At 33.6% G+C, this 22,500-nt stretch overlaps 1 protein-coding gene across 3 annotated transcripts in view; it reads right to left on the bottom strand.

Annotated features, from left to right (window-relative positions):
• The window catches only part of LOC145241556 (glutamate receptor ionotropic, kainate 2-like), a 459,102-nt gene that overhangs the window by 304,931 nt on the left and 131,671 nt on the right, over positions 1-22,500 (bottom strand). For all 3 annotated transcript variants that reach the window (XM_080104621.1, XM_080104624.1, XM_080104622.1), the window contains exons 4-6: positions 20,971-21,024; positions 11,692-11,862; positions 2,533-2,685 (exon numbers count right to left, since the gene is read on the bottom strand). In XM_080104621.1, the coding sequence (XP_079960747.1) occupies positions 2,533-2,685; positions 11,692-11,862; positions 20,971-21,024 (378 nt within the window). The remainder of the gene's footprint in view (positions 1-2,532; positions 2,686-11,691; positions 11,863-20,970; positions 21,025-22,500) is intronic.

Raw genomic sequence — 22,500 nt, 5'->3', positions numbered from 1 at the left:
TGCAATATTTTTCCCAAACGTTCTATTTGCTACACATTGATTATCTGATGTCAAATTAGAGCCAAAGCTGAGCGCATGACATCATGTTCTGAGCAAAGCTGCGCGAAAGTCTCGTTCAAATTGTACACGAGTACGGAGCATTGTAAGTATTATTAAAACTTACAATGACAGACGTTCTTGAACAAATATAACAATAAATTAAAGAAGTATCTTAAAAAAAAAATCTCCTGGAGATTTATCACATAGTATTCAATCTTTACAAGCCGAAAAGCAAGTAAAACTATTTTTTCTAGTTTAATGCTGGAAATTCGCTCGCAAAGCTAGCTCCATTCTCCAAAAGAGAAAGGAGATAATTGGATAAGTCAAAGTTGATTAAGAATCATTGCGTACAAGAACTTAACGCTCGCATCATCCCCAGGGCATACGGTTAAAGTGACATCTGTCGAAAAGATCGACTCATTTTAATTATGTTATATTTTTCTTTGTTTAAAATGGTAAATCTGAATTTAACAATTTGATTAGAAGTATTTCAATGCGTAAAAAATGTTACCTAGAATTAAAATAATATATAACATATTATATATATATATATTATTTAATTGGAATTCATTGATATGAGTATTATGCATTTATTTATTTTATTGCGAACTATTATCCTCATCTTTTCAGTTATTTCGACCAACTAATCCTCTGGCCTTCGTCAGGTGGTTACCGCGACGGGATAGGAACTCCGAATCTCCTTACTGCATTCCCAGAAATTACTGCCTTCCATAGTTGTTGCCATCTCACCACGTTTTGGCCAAGTACGCCTCTGGCTAGTTTTGGGTAGGATTGAAACCGGTATCTCCAGCTCACTTGGAACCGTAGTGATTCAACGTATCTATCCACTGCACCTCGGGCAGAGGCTTATTTGGGAAAAACGTGAGGGATGACAACTATTATGGAACGCAGTAATTGCTGAAAATTCAGTTACAAGCTTCGATGTTTCTATCCAGTCACAGTTACCATCAGACGAAGGCCAGAGTTAAATAACTAAAAAGATGAGGATACTAATCCTGAATAAAATAAATAAACATGTTTTATATTTTGAGAAAGTTCATATATTTAAACATGTAAAAATAGTCATTGTATTCTGTTGTTTATTAAGCAGGTTGATAAGCATACACCGTTAGTAAAATCCAAATTAGGCAGAGTCAATTTGAAAGATACAACTTGTAGAATTCCAGCTCTCTTGTGACATCACTCCTGTGTTTAATCCTTCAATAAACACTTCATTACGACATATGTTATTCCGTGACTAGTGTCATATGTTCAGACTGTGTATTATATATCTATTCGAACTACGTGTTCGACGAATAGAAATCTTACCGGCATAACAATAGAACCAAAAGAAAGCCAATTCACGAATACCCCTCAAGATAAAAACTAATTGGATAGGTCAAAACTGGTTAAGACGCCCTGCGGTGCAAAACCCAACGCTCGCATAATCAATAGGACTTATGGTTAAACTGACATATTTGTCGAGAAGATCGGCTTACGTAGTTAGTTATGTTTTTTTATTGTTCAAAATGCTGAATGTAAAATACTTTAAGAATTTAATTAGAAGTATTACAATACTCGAAAAACTCGTGTTACATACGAAGTGGCTTTAATAAGGTTGAAGACGTTTTCTATAGACATTTAAGACTGTCGAAGACTTGTAAATTCAGTGGGTTATTGCTTCATATCTTTTAAGATGACTATTTTTTTTTTATAATTTTGAGTTTAAATGAACAGTTACAGCAGAAATTGGAATATCCTCCAATAAATTCTAATTGTCAAAACTGGTGAATTTCAAACATGCAACTGGGGCGTGAGGACACGTAAGAAGAACGATATAAAACAATTCTGTTTTAAACTTTAAAATTACCAAAGAATAGCATAGGATGGTTAAGACTGCTACAAGGCCATCTTGCATGAATCTAGTATCTGTTTTGAGTTGCATGTAATTCAATGAAGGCAGGGAGACTGGGAGATTATAAGAGGTGTGGGAGGAGTAAGTAAGTCGGAACGCCTGAACTGATTGGCCAAATACAGAATTTCAAAGGTAAGGGCCGTCGTGTGTCTATGGAGCTCATGAGTACACAGTTTGTTGCCAGCATGGCAACTACACACAATGATGCGTGCAGAACTGAAAATACGGGAAATTTGCTCAGAGTTTAACCCACGGAGGCTGAGGGATCAGAAGGAAAGACTTTGTCATAGGCATTCAGACAATTTCTCACTCTCCCTACTTGCCAGATCTTGATACTTGTGAATGTTGGTCATTTCCTAAGCTCAAAGAAATCCATAGTGACTAGATGAAAGACGTAGTGGTGAGTTTTTGTACGGTAGAAAAAGTATATTGTAGCCAAAGGCGATTACTTCGAAGGGGAAATTAGAATCATGTGTACACTATTATTAAAAAGTATCAACACACAAAAAAAATGTCTGCAAATCATTAAAGTCACCCTGTTGATTAAAATAATGCATAGTATTATAGACGTGACTTACCGTTTTCATGTAATTTAGCAGACTGTTCCCATGGTTCCAAGTGTTTGATTTCGTGCAGGACAATGACATCGTGTTGATGTCACGTGCCCCGGCCACCTGATGGAGGCCTTTGGCAAAAAGAATCACAGCATCATACATAAGGGCAGTCTCAGTCTGGAAAAAGAAACATCGAATTCAGGATTATTAATTGGCGATTTGATATATTTAATATTTAAGGACATTCTCATCAGAAAGTTAAGATTTTCTGATGTTAACCTAGATAATACAATCGACTTATTCATTCTGAAAAAAAGGTTATATACAGTTGTTGTTTTTTTTTTAACTACAGCGAACTTTCAATCGACAATTTTCCTCAGAATTATTCTATTTACACTGGAATGAAGAGTAACTCAAGAAAATGGGTCTATACACCTTTGTTCATATGAATAAATGTTATATATATATATATATATATATATATATATATATGAGATGGAAAAGTGTTATCGATAGATATTTATATATATATATCGATAACCCTTTTCCATCATTCATATATATATATATATATATATATATATATATATATATATATCGATAAGCCTTTTCCATCCTTCACACACACACACACACACACACACACATATATATATATATATATATATATATATATATATATATATGAAATAAAATGGAGGTGGGAGGACATGTAGATTCAAAGTTTTGCCCGATTTATGCGGGCTTTTTCAAGAGGGATGGTCATTTACGAGAGTCGGAGGATGTGGGCTATATATATATATATATATATATATATATATTAATTTCCTCCTTAAAACAATATATCTTCACATTTATTTTTGATAATGAATGCCCTACGTTTACTCACATAAACCAAACACAATGGGCTCTTTTGAAGTCAACATTCAGCGTATTATTCCTGGCATACAGCAGAACATCAGTGTAGTTGGTCAAAATTAAACCTCCAAATTGGAAATACTTATATCACCCCCATTTGGAAACTTCTGTGTGTGTAATGTGGCTTACACAAATAGCGTCACGTTTTCAGCCATTGCCTACTTCGTCCTAACACAAAATATATAATATACTTAAAATATACTTAAAGCTCTGATTCATTTTAATTCACAAAATCTCATATCTTTTATTGCATACAACTTATATTTGTGTAGTGTGTTTAACGTTGTGTTTATGAATAACAATTGATTCCATTATATATGAATATATTTCACATACATATCCCACACAAATGCGTTTTCAAGCAATATAAACTTCTTATATATCCTTGTATGATAAAGATTTGTGTTGCCCTTCATATAATTTTATCAACACTTATACATGTTATGTATTCTTTAAACATGTATAGAAATGCGTAAGTAATTTCTTGATTATGCTTAGCATCTATTCATACAAATGTTTTCATTAACGCAGGAGACAGCCAAAGCATTTTGAAGCAAGATTATTCTTTTTTATATAAGTAAGTCTAAAAATTAATTAGCAAAAGTTAAAGTTCATTTTTGGCAATATTGGAATTGCATCTGTAATCAATATTACAAAATCTGTTTTTTAAATTAATTCTTTCTCGGAATGAAAGAATTATTTTTAACTTTTTTCTACTCGGCGCAATTTTTTATGAGCATTAATTTATCAGTGACTTGACAGAAATAAAATGTCTATTTTTGGTTGGGTATCTCGATTTTGGAATTGAAGTAATCCTCATATAAAAAGGATTTATTTTTGGCAGCGAAATAAACTATTTTGTATTTGCAGAAAATTGAAGCGTCTGTAACTTTCAGGGATTTTGTGATGTATCTGGCGTCTGCACGAAATTCGAGCGATGCCTTTATTTAATCAACAAGCTGATGTTGTTTATGCACATTATCATGTACAAATCCTAGGTTATTTGAAAGGTCATTCATTCTAGCGCGTATAACTGAAAACCGGGGAGAACTTGAATGCCTACTAGACACTACCCTCGAGTGTCTAAGGTCTCTCTGTACAGGGGTTTGTCAGAACAACCTAGCATGCCGATACTTTTTCCATAGAATTAAACCCTGACCAAATATTCAAAACCACATAGTGTTCGCTGCCCAAATAAGATCTCCTCACTTTGGCTAAGCCACAATAGCTTTTATGGGGAACGGTGAACCTTCTCCAAGTGATGTTACCTCGAGTAATAGGCCGAAGCTGGATACTACACCAGACTAGATAAATTCTTGTTCTGGAATCCAGTAATGAAAGATATACTACAACGTATGAAAATGGTTAATTGGGAAGAGTAAAATTATTTTCTCAATTTATTTACTAACTCAGTGCTTGAGAGATAAAGAACCTAAATGGAACACTCGAATATCTGTCTCTCATATAGAGTTCAAGTGTTAGCCCCAGGTTGTGGCGCCCTTGACTTCTGAGAACTTCGACTGAAGTAAAATAAAACAACAAAGGGAACCTTCTGAAGCATGTAACTTAGAAGTAAATATTTCTCCAGTGCAGCCAATAATACAATGTGAATATATATTTAGATTTTTCACGGTCAGATTTGCGGGAACAAGGGCAAGCAACTACAGTTGCTTAAGTAACCTTTTGATAGTTCCATGTTTTTTTGTGTAATGATTTCTAATTACCAACTTATTTCTTTTCCCTGCATCCTAGTACTCTCTTGACTACATGAGCGTGTAGCACACATGGCATGTCGCAGTTGTATCTCAGTGTCGCTCGGGAGCAGACGTCGTGTTGTCTTTATGGGGTGTCCAGTGTCCCCAGATTACTAATGTAGGTATGATTTATAGAGTTTTTATTTTATTTTACAAGTGGATATATATATATATATAATTAACTACTTCATTTACTCATGAAATTAATATACGAAAGTATAAATTTATGGGTAAACTTAAAGTATTTACTTCAAAAGTGCTCAATAAGTAGGAAGAGCTAGTTAGTAAGTTAGAAAATATATATAGCGATTAAGCTACACTTAATATTCCGCGTTTCATCCCCTCTAGGACTCTTCAGGCTTATGCGCGAATTTTTTGATTGTCTGTCGTTTTTTTTTATATACGCATCTTCTATTGATATTTTAGTTAGCCAGTCAGTTTTCTAGTAGCCATCGCGCCCTTCCTAAAATCTCAATAGAAGGCACGTATATAAAAACGACAGACAACCACCAATTTCGGGCATAAGCCTGAAGTATCCTAGAGTGGATGAACCACGGAATATTCAGTGTAGCTTAATCGACATATATATTTTATAACATACTATATATATATATATATATATATATATATATATATATATATATATATATATATATATATATATATATACACACATATTATTTATCATTAGGCTATTTGGTAATATTTAATATGGAATGTGTTATTTTCTTTTTAAGTTTACATTATATTTTCACTTAGACTTTCTTACTCTTTCAGTCTTTTAACTATGAGCTAATATTATATCTTTATTTTTCCTTTGTTTTTTTATTATATTTAAGTATAGAAATTTATATTAATATCAGCAAGATACAAAACATTTAAACTTTTACGCAGGGACTGTAAATATGTCCTGAACCAGCGGGGTTACTAAATTTTATCAAAAAATAACACTATAAATGTGTGTGTGATGTGGCACATATACACTGCATGGGACTGTTTGGAACACCCTGCTAATTTACGAATGGGTTAATATGTTCTGTTCAAAACATCATAGTGTTTCCCGAGTTAGATAGAAGTAGTTTGGAGTTTCACAATATTGTCATTATTATTGATATCATAGAACATAAATACTATGAGAACAGTAGTTCGACATATTTAGTGTATCATGGAAAAAATTCAAGTCTTTTCTTACGGTTGGTAAAAAGTAAAGCAGATCCAAACGATCAACATGCTATGTTATTAATGTGCAGATTGAAATATTGTACTGAAACGCATCGTCAAATCTAAGAAATAATAACAAAATGGTGTGTAGTTGTGGAACACAAGAAATAATTTGTTATTTTTCTGCCTATCGATCTATCTCTATATTATTATTATTGATCTATCATGTATTTCTATGTATTTCTTTACCTGTCGATATATCTATCTGACAATAAGAAAATAGAATCAGCGCAGAAAATAATTAATAGCAGCCCTAGTCTAGCCTAACCAAACTGCAATTGGAGACGCAATTAAATATGGTACGAAGAGTACTGCAAAATATCCAGCTCCTTAGGCATAGTGACGCACTGCATGACTAAACGCAAGTATAGGCAAGATCGAATTATATATATACATATATATATCATATGTCAAATACTCCTAACAATTAAAAGCCTATGCTAGTTGAACAATCCCCACCCTCCAAAAAACGGATCAGAAGAAAGTCCAATATCTGGTTTAATTCTCCTTTAATAATAACGTCCAAACTAATATCCCAAAAGAATTCTTTAACTTTGTAGAAGATTCTTTCAAGTATCCTCACATATACAGCGCGATCCAAAAAAAAAACTCTATAAAACTATCCTTCTCAAATATGCCTAATGTAGTACCAACTATTATAAGTACTAACAATAAGAAAATAGAGCCAGCGCAGACTAACCATAACCTAACCCAACTAGCTGCCCACTGCAGAATTACTGTGTACACTCAGACGTCATATATTCATGTACAGTAACAGAACTCCCGCCTAATACGACAACTAATAACCTGACAGCCGAAACCTATAGTACCAGTTACACCGGATAGAATCAACATAACCCAATAAGCAATAGTACACAATCTGAACAACTGACCACAGAGCAGATAGGTATAAGCTCCACAGAACCTGAACATAGAAACTCAGGCCACCCCCAGATAAATGAAGAACCTCTAGATACACCACGCACAAGCCATATAATACATACCTACATAGGATTATCCTACTTCCGGATAAATGCCTGATTGCCAACACTTATACAATCATTCTCAAGGAGAACCCTTAAACAAGAACTACCCTATCTAACCTAGTTAGAAACCTGAAACAAAAAAAAAATAGGCTTTACATTAAAATGGAAAATACTAAGAAAATCCAAGTCATACAGCCCAGGATCTAAATACTGCCTCCTATGTAACGCAGAGGCGACTGAGATTATAACGGCGCCTAAAAAATTAACATCCTCAATTCAAAACAAAAGATAATTTGCAGTTGCAGGCACAAGAGAAAGTTCAAATACGTAAATGCAATTAACCCCACTGAAAATGCACCACCGGACAGGAACTAGATTATTGCGCTTCCTCGACATCCATAAAATGCAACAATATCAATCACTAACCGTTTCTCCTAGTATAGAACTATTGGTCAAACCATTTATAAACCACCTATAATCGCCCACAATCTGAAAAAATCGCCATAAAAAACTTCACCCCTTTAATATAAAATATGAGCACACCCTCTGAACACACAACCTTTACATAATTTTAAATAAATTTACAACCTAGAATAACCTGCATCTTGGCAATGCTTAATTAACAATATATCAGCCTTAACCATAAACCCATAAACAACTTTATCTAACAAACCCCACCCTCGTAAACATGTACGCTTAATGACACCTGCTAAACTGCAACCAAATAACCATTTACCACTAGATGCAACGAGGATATAACCTAAACAATATAAAATCCAGGCTCAATGAAAATATAGCTTAGAAACCACCTCACAGGGCTAAAGACTTAAAACCTAAATTTAGAACTATCTAACCACCACCCCTAAACCCCACTGGCAAGCCCCCCCCCCAATAAGAAATTATTTAAAAATCAGCGTATTTGATTTACACTAAACCCTCCGCCCAGTAGTTTTACATTTAAACTTTAAAATGTACCGAAAATATAACCTAAGAAAAGCTCCCCTGATTCAACCCAACCCACCCCCGTCACCCATACAGACATATCCCCATCCCTATCCTACCCCCTCCGACTACCAGCAAAGCGTTCAATCTAGATGCTAACCCTACTGATAATATAACCTAGATTTGAACACAGTTGAACTACTCCAGCATTGGGCAATGTCCCTGACAAGAGCCTCCACTGAAAAAATACAGTTTTTCGTCAGGCAAATTAGGAGGAATAAAATTCACCAGACTAAAAAAGATCAACCCAAAAAATATTTGGAGAAATATGGAAATTTAAAGAACTGCTATAAACTATACTTTTGGATCACTCGGAGATTAATGCTACTACATAAGCAGTTATGGCGATTCGATGGACCTGTACCTCGTGTTCAGAAACGAGAAAGTATGTATTCAACTTCCTAGGCCTGACCTGTCTATAGAAACATAAATTATGGCCTTCTAACTCGAACTTCAAGATTTTTAAAGTCTTAAGATGGACGCTTGAAATTTACCGTCCTCAGTGAAGCAATCCTTTAATTTAAACCCACGGTCCTTTGTTCACCAGGCTCTTACGCTTTCCTGGATTATTATACATTTATAGTCTTTTTTATATGGTTATATGCATGTGTATGCGTATATATATATATGTGTGTGTATATGTATTTTTCTCTATTTTACTTTACTTTATACGAGTCACCTCGCCCCTCAACCCTATTTCCTGCTATTTTAACCCCCTCTCTCCTGTCTGTATCCTTTTCTTTTACGCACCCCTAATAATTTAATATTAACAGTACTTACATTATTATTATTGATAATAGTTGTGGTGATGTTTCGATGTGGTGGTAGAAGCATTATCATTATTATTACTGCACTGTTTTTATGCTATTACTATTGTTATTATTATTACTGTTTTCATCATCATTATTATAATTACTAGCGGGGGTACCCGGCGTTGCCCGAGTGTTTGTTTCCGGGACGGGGGGGAGTTTTAAAAAATGTTATGGTAGGTAAGTAGGAAGGATCAAACCCGGAGTCATGAGTAAAATTAGGAAAATAAAGTGTAAAAAAAAAATCTGCAACGTTAACAGTTCGGCCACCAAGAAAAGTCCATTCCAGTTGTTTAGGAAAAAAAAAACACTATGGTAGGTCGGCGCGAACGTGAAAATATAATGTGAATTGTCCAGCACCCTAACCACTACGCCACAGAGCACTGCAGCTTAGTTTAGTGATTTTAAATAACTTCACATGATAGAACTACGAAGCCAAACCGGTGTTCTCTTCTCAACTGTTCCTTGTGAACGATCTCCAAACGGTGTTAAGTGGTGGCAGGGGGAGGAGGAATTTTTAAGAGAGAAAATATCCACTTCCATTGATCTTAACCGATTTTGGTCGTGACTTCTCAGCAGAAAAAGTATAGACATCTAAGATTATCGAGGAATTTGAGAACTAATAAGCCTATAACAAACCTCAGATATTGTTCTGCCGTTTGTGCATAATGTATTTGCATGAAATATCTTGATTTTTAATCCTATTAAGGGCAAAATCCCACGGGAAAAAATGAGTTCATTTTATTTATATAGAGATGATCTTCATTATAATTGATATCATTATTTTCACTCCCGTCATTGCTATAATAATTGATACTATTATCTTCATCTTCACTGTCATTAACAGTAATTTTGAATTTAATTTTATCACCACTATTGGAAACTCTATAATTAATGTTTAAATTTTACTTTTAATTTTGCTTTTTGTTTTTATTTTGTTCATTTTATTCTATTTTTCTTAATATTAAGTTCTTTTTCATATTTAATTTTACATCTAATTCATGTCCGACTTTATTATTACTACTATTGTTATAATTGTCATTACTATTATCTTCCGTACTATTATAATTACCCTACTATTATTTGGTATATTTTTACCATTCTCATAAGTAGTTATAGTTCCTTTACTCCCCCATTTTAACATCAATATGTATACTTAAACTTTTACATCAAGTTCTACGCACTCATAGGCATTGCCACCCTAATCTCCAACCGCCCCCTTATCATCATACTCCATATATCATAACAGTAGAAACTTATAAATATATTGCAGCATATTACCTTTCAGTTTTACACACTCACATAACCCTCCCCCCACCGCTCCATAGAAAATAGACACCCCATAAAGCATTAAAATAAATTACCACACAGCAGCAATACACCCCCTATTCAACCATAATACATATACCCCTTTATCTCAAGACTATGTTAAAGACAATTTATATTCTTATATATCATACTCCTAGGTTCTCCTAATTTATTTAGAATTAATTAAAGCTTCCCCCAACACTCTATAATTCCTCTTAATCTTTTTCATCCCTAACGAACCTTACGCTAGACGCCGCATCTCCCCCATGCTTCCTAGCACCTTCTCTACTCTTCTGATGAGAAGCGTTAGGCTTCGAAATGCCCTAGCATAAAGAGTCCCTTCTATCACTCAAATTTTGCCTGTATTCCATTATTCAATAAATGATCCATTCTATATCTACCTATATATAGTTTTGTGTCTTCATTTCATACGCTTGTTGTCCTATTGTATAAGCTCCAATAATTATTGTTGAGCTTGGCATTATCCGGATAAGTCTCCTTTTGTGGAATTGATATTTCTCTTTTCTCTTTTACTTAAAGCGATACATATATATATATATATATATATATATATATATATATATATATATATATATACACACACATTTATTATTCCGCTTTCAAACATATTTGTCGTTTTTCTTATTAATATGACACATTGTTTAATTTTAATTACACATAAACGCAAAGAATTTAATGACATTAAAAACCTTATTTTTATACTTAAATAATAAATTGACAAAAAATTACAAATTTAAAGGTAAGCACAGATATACAAAGTTGCTTACTTAAACATCAGTATTAAGACTTTTATTCTATGTAAACATTCTCGTAGTCATTTTTTTATATTAGATAAGGGTTATTTGTTGTTTTTTTTAAATAAATACATATATACAGTTTTTCCTTTTTAACGCATTTAGGAATATGTGTACATGTGAGAATATGAATATTAGAAATAATACATAAGTATATATTTTCTCATTGATAGATTTTATCGATGTAAAATATATCATGGATACAATAAAATGCATATAGAAGATCATGATATACGTATATTATTGCAAATTTCAAGAGGCAAGTAAAAACTCAAACTAATAAAACAAAACTCGTGGGAGGAAATGAAAAGATATTGGGAAAAAAACAGTCGATTTGATGAAATAAAAAATATCAAAAATATCTACTTACCGGAATTTCTGCCTTGTGACCTCTGATGGGCGAATGACCTGTACGCTTTTCCTCCATAACCCAATCCTGGGTCACCTCAGACACAATAGGGCGTAGAGAATCTATCAGCCGAATGGACGTGATATTAGCTCCTCCATATTTAAATTCCTCGAGGTCAATTAGAGGCAGATCCTGGAAAGAGTAGAATATATAACAAATCTCATATATATGTATGTATTTTATTAATCATATTTTTCAGAATGTAATTTTCGTTTTATAATGCATATTATGGCATGCATTAATTAAAAATAGCATACACATACTGGATAGACTAGCGTATAAAGTGGAGTGAATTTTTCGTATAAACGAATACTTTTGGCAATGGAATTTCTAAATAAAAACACAACATATTCAAAACATATTTCACCCTGAATTTAATGTCTATCATTCTTCTTGTGCAAGGCGAAAAAAAAAAGGCATGTAAATTAACGAAACTTTCTCTCAATTTCGCTAGCGTTCTTACTCTGTATGCCTTTTATGCACACTCGTTTATATGCAAGATGGCATGAATAAACGAAGGAAAGGAATAAAAAAAAAATACCCGGGTCATCAATTTTACTACTTAAATACAAGTTGATGATTATGCTTACTTTCCCCACAATTCCTGTTTTTTTTTGTTTTTGTTTTACTTTAATAACTTCAATTCGTCTGCCATTAGATCAACAATACTCTGTTTTCTCGACACCAGATTCGAAGCCTCTCCCAACTACCAAGGAGCCACTAGTTCATTTTTTCGGCTGGCGTTTTCTGCTCTGAGTTCACCCTGGCACAAGCCAGCCATTTCTTTCCGTGAGTATTACATGCCCATTTTCTCCGGTGTGGATTTTACTTCCCTCTTTTTGTAATTTCGTAGGATGCCAGCACGCTTCGTGCTCAAACGTCTGCTGCTGCTAATACCTTCGTTGTCCAGCTTCTGCCGACATTTTCACACGGGTCCCGTTAAATATAGAATATGTTTTACATCAGAACATTCACAACCGTAAAGGTACAATGTTTAAAATCACTGCTTGTACAGATGGCATTAAATGAATGTATTTTGTTTATTAAGCGACGTGTAATTTCCCCATGGAAAAAAGCAAAACGAAGCGTATCAATTGATGTTGGTGCTTGTGTAAACACAATAAGAATAAATAAGACATTTGATATTCGGTGATGATGGTGGTTAATTAGCTGATGACAATTTAATCGACAAGCGAACAGAGACCAAGTTCCAATACAATGCATTTCATAGAAACATATTCAGTTTGGATGTTGGCAGTGGCACGTCGTTGTTAACATGTGCAGTTTTAATAAAAAAAAACTGACTAGAATCTTAACATCTGACCCGAAAGATTTCAGTAAGTGAACCGGAAATGTTTTTCAGGGATTACTAAATTCTCGGATATATTAGCCTGCTCCTCGTGAGCGTTTTTCTTAATTTGTCATAAATGCCTATTTTTTTTGTCTGACAGTTATTTCCGGTAATCCAACCGCAGTATACAACGTCTCTTAGTAACATAATATCTCTTCCATGTCAGTTTGACTTTTTCAGGGGTGGTAAAACCTGAAATATAATCGACTTGACCTTTTCATAATATAAATTAGCAAAAATATAAAAATGCATTTTTAATGCATGTCAAATTAAAATAATTTCAAACTTAAACAGCATCATTAATTTATTTATTGCACACTATTATCCTAATCTTTTTTTTTTTAGTTGTTTCACGACGTTTCGGCCAAATATTCCTCTGGCTTTCGTCAGGTATTAATCAGGGGCCTGTGACGCAGTTGATAGATATGCTGAATCTCTACGGTTCCAGGCGAGAATTGTCGTAAAATATGTTTAAATCCTACTCAAAGCCGACCAGAGGCTTAATTGGCCAAAAAACCTGATGAGACAATAACTATGGGTGCAGTAATTGCTGAGAATGCAGATAGAAGATTCGGTGTTCCTATCACCTCACGGGTACCACCAGAGGAATTGTTGTGAAACAACAATTAAGTTTCCCCACTCGTTATCTGTGCCTAATCAAATCAAAACGTAGATTCCATGAGAAAAGCTTCTTTCTTAGAAATGCACACCTGTTGAACACTCTTCCTGTTTCCCACCTGACTACAACTCGGACGTCTTTAAGTCCAACATAAACAAATTCCTGATAAACGGCCCCCTTAAGACACTTTATCAAACCTCCATTACTAACGATTACTGCGATATTATCCCATGGATTACTGTACACGCAATGACCCTTATCATCGAGTGGCTTCCGGGCCTTGATAAGTAGTGACAACCAAGTAAAAAAAAAAGATCAGCAATAGTCCGCAATGAATAAATTACTAAATAATGCTCATCTCAATAAGGAATTCCAATTAAATAATATATATTTAAACAGAATCTTCTTGTAAAATTTATTTAAAACATAGAGAAAAGATATGAGTAAAATGAATTATACTATAAATTAAATAAATTAAAATGAATATTATACTGAAAATACACAGACGAGTTTATATAAACTCGGTTGTGATTCTTGATCATTCAAGTTGAAATTAAAATCGTTCACTTAAGCTTAGATGCGGAGATAATTATGTTATAAGCATAATATAACTCTCGCTCTCTTGACATTTACGCTTCATAAGTAAATTTCAAATTTAACGCGGTTAACGTGGGTTGTACGGTTTGTTCCTTGCAATAACGCCAAAGCTGACTTTGTGGCCGGGTTCGAATCTCCAGACCAGCTGTAATCACAAGTCCCTGCACTGATGATTCCTGAAAGGATAATCCACTTGTGTATGTATGTATTAATAATAGTGTTATATATATATATATATATATATTTGAAAATTTTCCGGGGTTGCAGAATTTTATAACGGCTAAATACAGACCAAAAAGCATAATGAATTTAAAAAATGAAATAAAGGTTAGATAACCAGGTTTCGTTCCTCACTTATCCAAGCTAAATCGAGGAAAATACGATTTAAAACAAACAAAAAAAAGTAATGAATATGGCGGGGGCAGGAAAAAAAAACAGAAATTAACGAGGTGGGGGATGTAATTATATAGAGACTAAATTAAGTCCTAGAAGATGTTCTTTTTGCTTGCAAAGAGATGGTCTCAAAGACTTAATAAAAAGAGTCTCTAAAATTTCCAAATGATAGTGAGAATGCGACTTACTAAGGATGGCAAACATGTCAGCACTGAAATTCGTGGCGCACGCATGGTTATTTAAAAGATGGTCGCAAATAGCAGAATCATACGTATTACTCAGAACATCCGAGGGTGAAAAATTGGCATAACGAATCTTTGAAGACACATGCTGTTTAAAACGAAAATCTAATCTTTGCAATGTTCGCCCAACATAGTGCGCACTGCAACTACATTTAAATAAATAAATAATATAATTATTATGGTGAGGGGGGGATCGTTGCGAATAGACGGCAACATAGGCCTAGTTGAAAAAACACGCGAGTTCGAGTTAAAATAACATCGTCGCACGGACAAAGAAATTTGCTTAGCAAATCGGTCACTGATGTTACCTAGCCAAGGTAGACGTAGGTACAGAGAACATCTATTAGCTATAATTTGCTTGGGTTTATGAAAATTTGAAACTTTCTTATGGACAGTAGTTCTGTTTTTTTACATAGGGGTCACCACTTATCAAGACCCGAAAGTCACTCAGGGATAAGGGTTATTGCGTGTACAGTAACCAATGAGATAGTATTGTTGTAATCGTTAGTATTGGAGGTTTGATACTGTCTTACTTAAGGGGGCGGTGGGTCAGGAGTTTGTTTATGTTGGACTTGAAGACATCCAAGTTGTAGTTAGGTGGGAAACAGAAAAATGGCAGAGAGTTCCACTGGCGTGCAGTTCTAAGAAACAAGCTTTGCTCATGTAATCTACTATTCAACAATATCCCAGGGGTAACCATTATTACAAATCGTCAATTGAAAAGGAATAAAAAATAATATGAAAAAAAATTACAAAACTTGTTTTTTACAGGTATATATATATATATATATATATATATATATATATATATATATAACAACAACGAGTCCCACTCCCTCAGACACTTAAATCCATGAGCCCCAAAATTACTTCCATCGCTACAGGACCATTTTTATAGACAAATGCATGAGGGAGTATCTATACACAGATGATGTTACAGAGTCTTAGCTTTGTACGAGAGCTAAGTCTCTCTCTCTCTCGGTTCAAAATGTTGAGATCCAGCAACAAGCAAGAACAAGATAGCCAGCAACAAGTTAAACTGCATACCAGCTAATGCGGGTACTGGTCTCCCTCTTTGTTTTTCTTTAAATCAGAGATTTGCTTCTCCTAGAAAGGTGGTCTTCACTACACCTTACGTGAACCCTCTCCACCCCAGCACACACGTACGCACAAACGCACACGGTGCTAGTTGGCTGTTGACCCCCCAAAAAGGTTCATTCGCCCTTTGGAACGTCTTGTTTTTAATCCTTCAGGGAGACTAGCCACCCTTCTCACCAAACATGTGGTGGGGGAACTAGGAACCAGTATAGTCGCCGGTGACCCAACCATAAGGCAGGTAGTATTGGGTTACATGGTTCCAGTAGCATATGACAGTACCTGGTCATATATATATATATATATATATATATATATATATATATATATATATATATATATATATCACAGAAAATTATAAATGTGTACGGTAGCTTTCAAATATATCTATGTAATTTCTGGTGAAAATAGTAACTTGAAAAATGATATTATTTTAAGTAACTTCAATAGCTTTGTAATCTTGAGAAAAAAATAGTAACAGTGGCTTTAGAATCTTACGATATACAGAAGAAATCCAGCATATGGTGACACTATGATACGTTTTTTTTCCGGTTACGACGTGGAATACGATGTTCTTCTGGGCTGTGGTTACGGTATTTGCCCCACCTTACAGTGTCATTGATAATTCTTTTTTTTTTTATCACACACATGCGTATTATATACTGCACGGAATTTTATTAATTGTTTGATGCCGTATCCCGGGGGTATACTGTAATTTTAAATTACTACTATAACGTTATAATTTAACGTAATAAGTGATTGCGGAAACATGACAAATCACATACATCATTTTTCAGTGTTACCGTTGCTTAAGAATCGAATGATGTCATTTCCGGTAAACATAGTAGCGTGAGAAACGATATTTAAGTAACTACAACAGTTTTGTAATGTAGCTTTGAAAAAGTAACTACAGATAATTTAAAGACATCATTTTACGTGACAAGGTAGTTTTGGAATCGAAATATAGTATTGTTAATATGTATTCAATAGCTTTGGCATCCAAACACTTACATTAGAAATAGTTAGTGTGAGGACGATGATCCAAAATCGGAAGAATTGGGAGGGGGGTATCGGAATCGGAAATATTGATGCCTATTTACCGATGCCAAAACGATTCCTTTAATTGATTTTTTTTTTTTAATTTGATTTTATTCAAACTAAAACCTTCCATACTGGTAATAATGATAAAATAATAAATATTCATTGATTTTAAATTAACAGTAGATCTAAAATCGATACATCATTCTCCACAAGTGTATTTTGACGTTTAAGAACATATCTGCATATTTAACATGTGTGTTTACAAAAATCGCGGGAAATAACACTCTTATAGTTGAATAATAAGAGATTAGAGAAGAAACGGGATCGGTAATTGTATCGGAATCGAGAATTATGCACGGAACCGATAATAGTGTCGGAATCTTCCAATCACTAGTGATAGTTAAATTAACTTGAGTATCTAAAGACGTACTTTTAAGTGACTACATTAACGTAAGTATTCAACGATAAAGATAAACTTACTTGAGATTTCAGAAGTCCTTACATAATAATTTGATCAGTTCAGTGCCTCAAGTGTCACTGCCGTCTTATCATTTGTAATATTGTAGGATTAGTGTCCTTATTGCTTTGGTTGCCTGGCGAGTTGGGTCAAAAGTATTAGCCAAGAATATGTTCTTCACAATAAGCCCGGCAGGTGCAGATCTAGGAACTGGGCAAGTAGTTACGCCGCCTGGGTACTACCTAGGAGGCGTAACGCCTAAAGTATTGCCACCCGGCTTTCCGGTGTGACAAGTTTTTAGCGTGTTGCTTGAGGCGCTCGTATTAGGGAATATCGAAGGGGATGCCCAAACATTTTTTGATAAGCCTGCGTTTCTCACCTTTCGCGGTGCTGGTTAGGCACATCATGCTAAGATTGGCAGCAAGTACATATCTATTCTAAGTATTAAAAAATACCGTTTATTTTTCTGGGATCAGTAGGTCGCAAATATTCTAATTCAATTTGCGTGACTACAGTGCGTTACGAAATTTCGTTCCACAAAATCGATTGTCCAATGTCTTCCCATAAGCAAACAGCCGCTGTTAAAGTAGATATATAAATAAAGATACAATAGCAAAAGTCACTGCAAAGTACTGCAGTTTTGCCGGCAGATGTCTAGCTTATACAGACACGCCGTTTCTGATAAGAGAAATCGATTGTGCTGATCTTTGAACTAACAATAGCGGCAAGGTGTCTGAAAAACGTCTGGAAAAGATAAGACGACGCAAAGACAGGAATAAAAAAAATTAGAGCTTAAATGGAATAAAGGAATGAATCGAATAAAAACAAAGAGAATCAGCCAGAGAAAATAAATAGTTTATAGTTCAAAGAGTTAATACTTTTGTTGAAGGAAGGTGAAATCGACATTTGAGCGAACTTGGTATATGTTATATGCATGCGCTGCGGGCGGTCGAATCGACTGAATAAATCATTTTGGTGCCGTTTGAACTCTTTGCACTCGTTTGACGTGTAAAGGAATAGATGAAAAAAAAACGCAAGCAATATGTAGTCATATGACACTCGCACGTTCGGTAATTATTAATAATGCCAACGAAGTCATGTTTACTTTCGGTTCGTTGGATTATTTCTATGTTTTACCCTGTAAATGTTAACACCCACATCACTGAAAAGAATCGTCAAGGACAAATTTACCGAAAGTGTCAAAAGACACGACTTAGCTAAATAAGTTTCCGAACTTTTTGTACAGGCATTTACAATTGTCCAAGGGTCTATAACATTCGGTGTTAATGCCACATATCTTATGGAATCACTGACCAATTTTTATGATTTAAGGTTAAAATGAACACCGCCAGCGAGTATTAAAATACACCCTCCTTTCAACGACGATATGCAAAAACATTCGCGATAAAATATGTTAAAATGCCACAGAAACGTATGGAATGATTTAGCCTGATGTTAGGCCATCTTATATGAATCAAGCATGAGAGATTCAAGGAAGACGGATAATGATAGATTTGGGAGGAATAAGAATGTCAGAACACCAGAGCCGATTGTCAAAATACAGGATTTAATGGATGAGAAACTTCCTGTGTCTATAGAGACAATAAATGCACAGTTTTATGTCAGTGTGGAAACTGTGCAAACATTTATTGGCGAGGAAGTGAAGATGCGATAGATTTGTGCACCCAGTCTATGACGTGTTTTTTTTTTTTTTTTTTTCACAAAATATTTGACCAAGATTGGTATCGAGACAGATTCTCACTCCTCCTATAGTCAACACCATTCATCCTTGGACTTTTGGTTATTCCATAATCTCAGGCTAAACGTTACGGGCTGCCGTTATGAGCCTATTGAAGAGCTGAAAGATGCCGTGAAGAGTCATTTACACGCTAACACAAGAGAACTTTTTGAGGTCTTCCAGAATTTGTTAGAACAGAACAATAGGTGTATTTTGCAGCCGGAGGAGATTATTCCGAAGGGGAGGTTTTTTTTTTTTTCGTGTAGTGTCACCAAATTGTCCATATGAAAAAGGGTCTTGAAAAATCTTATAGCACCTCCACAAAAGTTGATGTAATTTTAACAAATATTTTTTCGAAGGTCAAAACAAGCACGTTAATTATTATCCGCCCTCGTCATTGCATGGACTAGATACTTCAACCATAATTTAGTAAAGGAAGCCATGCATATAATGTTGCATTCAACTTGTATCCCAATCTGATATTTTGTATTTTGGGTGGAAATTTGGACTTTCAATTTTTGCCAAAAATTCGTGTATGGATCTTAAAATCCTTGATATCAGTTATGAGCATGCAAATCATAATCTTCATCAGAGGAATAGTAGCGAGTAAAAGTAACAAAAAGGGATTCATGAATGCAGTGTAAAGCTATTATTAAAATCCTTTCACTATTTATCATGATATTAAGATCTGCTTTGAGATATGTAATTGAGCAAGAAAATTCTATTGTAATAAACATGTACAAAATAGCATAACATTTCTACACACACATATATATATATATGTGTATATATATATATATATATATATATATATATATATATATATATATAAATTGGCAGCCAAACGGATGGAAAATGTTGTAAACTTTCCTACCTGTCGTTGTGGCACTATTGATATAAATTCATCATATTTACTTATGAAGGAAATATCAAAAAATATTTTACAAATCCTAATACTCTTAAAAGAAAAACAAATCAAGTAAAAGTGTAAGCTTTGGTGGGTGAATATCTTGGAGATGCGTTGACAAGACCATTTTTATTAAGGCCGGGCTGTGTGCCCAAGATTGCCTCATGACAATTGTTCGAATTCCACATATAGGAAGGTGTACAACACTGGCAACCTACGTTTGGCTTATATATATATATATATATATATTTATTTATTTACATAAAATGTGTGTATATATGTATGTGCGAATATATATTATTATGCGTATGTATATAGAGAGATATATACCTTTTTATCTTTTTTTATTTTAAATGTTTTCATATTTGTTAGTATTCATACTTTTCATCACATTTACAAATCAATTCTTTACGATCATGCACACATATAAACACACTATATATATATATATATATATATATATATATATATATATATATATATATGAACACCGACATGGACATACACACATATACATATATATGCGTGTGGATGTAAGTGTATTTATTTATCAATATTTCCATTCCTTTAACTGCTTAAGTCTTTCCATTTTTTTAATGACTCTCTCTCTCTCTCTCTCTCTCTCTCTCTCTCTCTCTCTTATATCATTGTGCGTTTTTTTTAATTTCTAGTAGCTAATTTTAATAAACGTTAATAAATATCAAACATTTGTTGTTCCACCTTCCTCATGTAGGCATTGATGCACCTCGTTCTATGATTATTCGTTAAGGTATACCTAAACAAGCAAACTGTTTACTTACCAACGTTGTGAATATGAAGTGAAAACTGTTTGAAAGCATGGTCACTTGCAGTGCCTGAAAAAAAAAAAAAAAAAAAAAACAGTAGTTTTTAGTATGAACGATTTTTTACATATTAATTATTTCAGGTTTTATATTGTTGTTTAATTTCTTAGCGCATGCACATAAAAAATAAATAACATTATATATATATATATATATATATAATGTGTGTGTGTATATATATTCAGAATAAAAGCGACCAAAAACAATTTACATTAAAATATTCTGTAAAATTAAATAAGAGAACACTGCCATACGTAAAGATTTTAATGTAATTTACTGATAGTAAAATGTTCTTAAAATTATTAATTGTTCTTCACAAAATGGAAGTTTTCTGGTGTTTATTACGGAATTAAACTTCTTCCGGAGAAAAAACTTCCCGCTGTTTTTTTTTATTATTATTATTTTCACACTGTATGGTAATTTTTACGTAATAGTCCACTGTTTTTGTTCGCATTAAGCATTTAGTTAAATTTAAAATAATTGCCTAAAAAATGACTCAACTTAGGACTTTCCATATATATTTACGATTTTGTTTCAATATTACATGTCGATACTTTATTTTTACTGAATAGGTATCTAATTTTCTGATATGTAATGGTGGGGTTTTAACAGGAATATAGCCGATTGTTCTACGTAAGCAAAAGAGATCTATTACAAGTACCGAAACTGAACGAAAAATTGTTAAACATGGAAAAAAACCCATTGTACTCGTAATACAGAAAGTTCGTCTCTGACTCTCTCTCTCTCATATATATATATATATATATATATATATATATATATATATATATATATATATATATATATATATATATATATATATATATATTGTAAGAATTGAAATGTATTTGACTTACCGGGAGTGGGTCGGAGGGAAGAAAAGACACTGAACTGCTGTTTGTCGTTAGTGAAAAACTGGGTGTCTATTTCCTACTAAATTTAATAGACATTCTAATCTCGCTGGAAATCACGTTGTAATTCTCGCCACTGAGAGTAAGTATGTATAAAAGGAGTTGTCTCACTACAGGTTAGTGATTAGTTAAGAAGGTAGCTACCTTGCTTGCTGGTCGGTTGGCGTCTCTAAGACTGATTACCTCGTTACTGTTGTTCGGCAAACGTTACCAGTTAATTGTTATCTTTACAAGAAAAGACTGCTTATAAGCAACGTCACTATTTCGTTGCAAGCCCTTACTGCCTTTTCTTACACCCCCTCTTCTTGATGGGGAAATAATCCCGACAATATATATATATATATATATATATATATATATATATATATATATATATATATATATATATATGCTCTTAGAATTTGGATGTTCCTTTTAATTGAGCACTCTGCTGGAATTATTTTAAAAAAAAAAACTAATCATATATATAGTGGTGGGATTTTTCCAATATTTTCCTATTCAAATACAATGGCCGATTCCGATTTTTTATAAATCCTTAAATATTTTACTATAAAATTGTTATTTTTGCCTGATTACC

This window comes from Euprymna scolopes, chromosome 20, assembly GCF_053919585.1.
Source record: "Euprymna scolopes isolate OS-2025 chromosome 20, ASM5391958v1, whole genome shotgun sequence".
Lineage (NCBI taxonomy): Eukaryota > Metazoa > Mollusca > Cephalopoda > Sepiida > Sepiolidae > Euprymna > Euprymna scolopes.
This window is presented reverse-complemented; position numbering and strand designations above follow the sequence as displayed.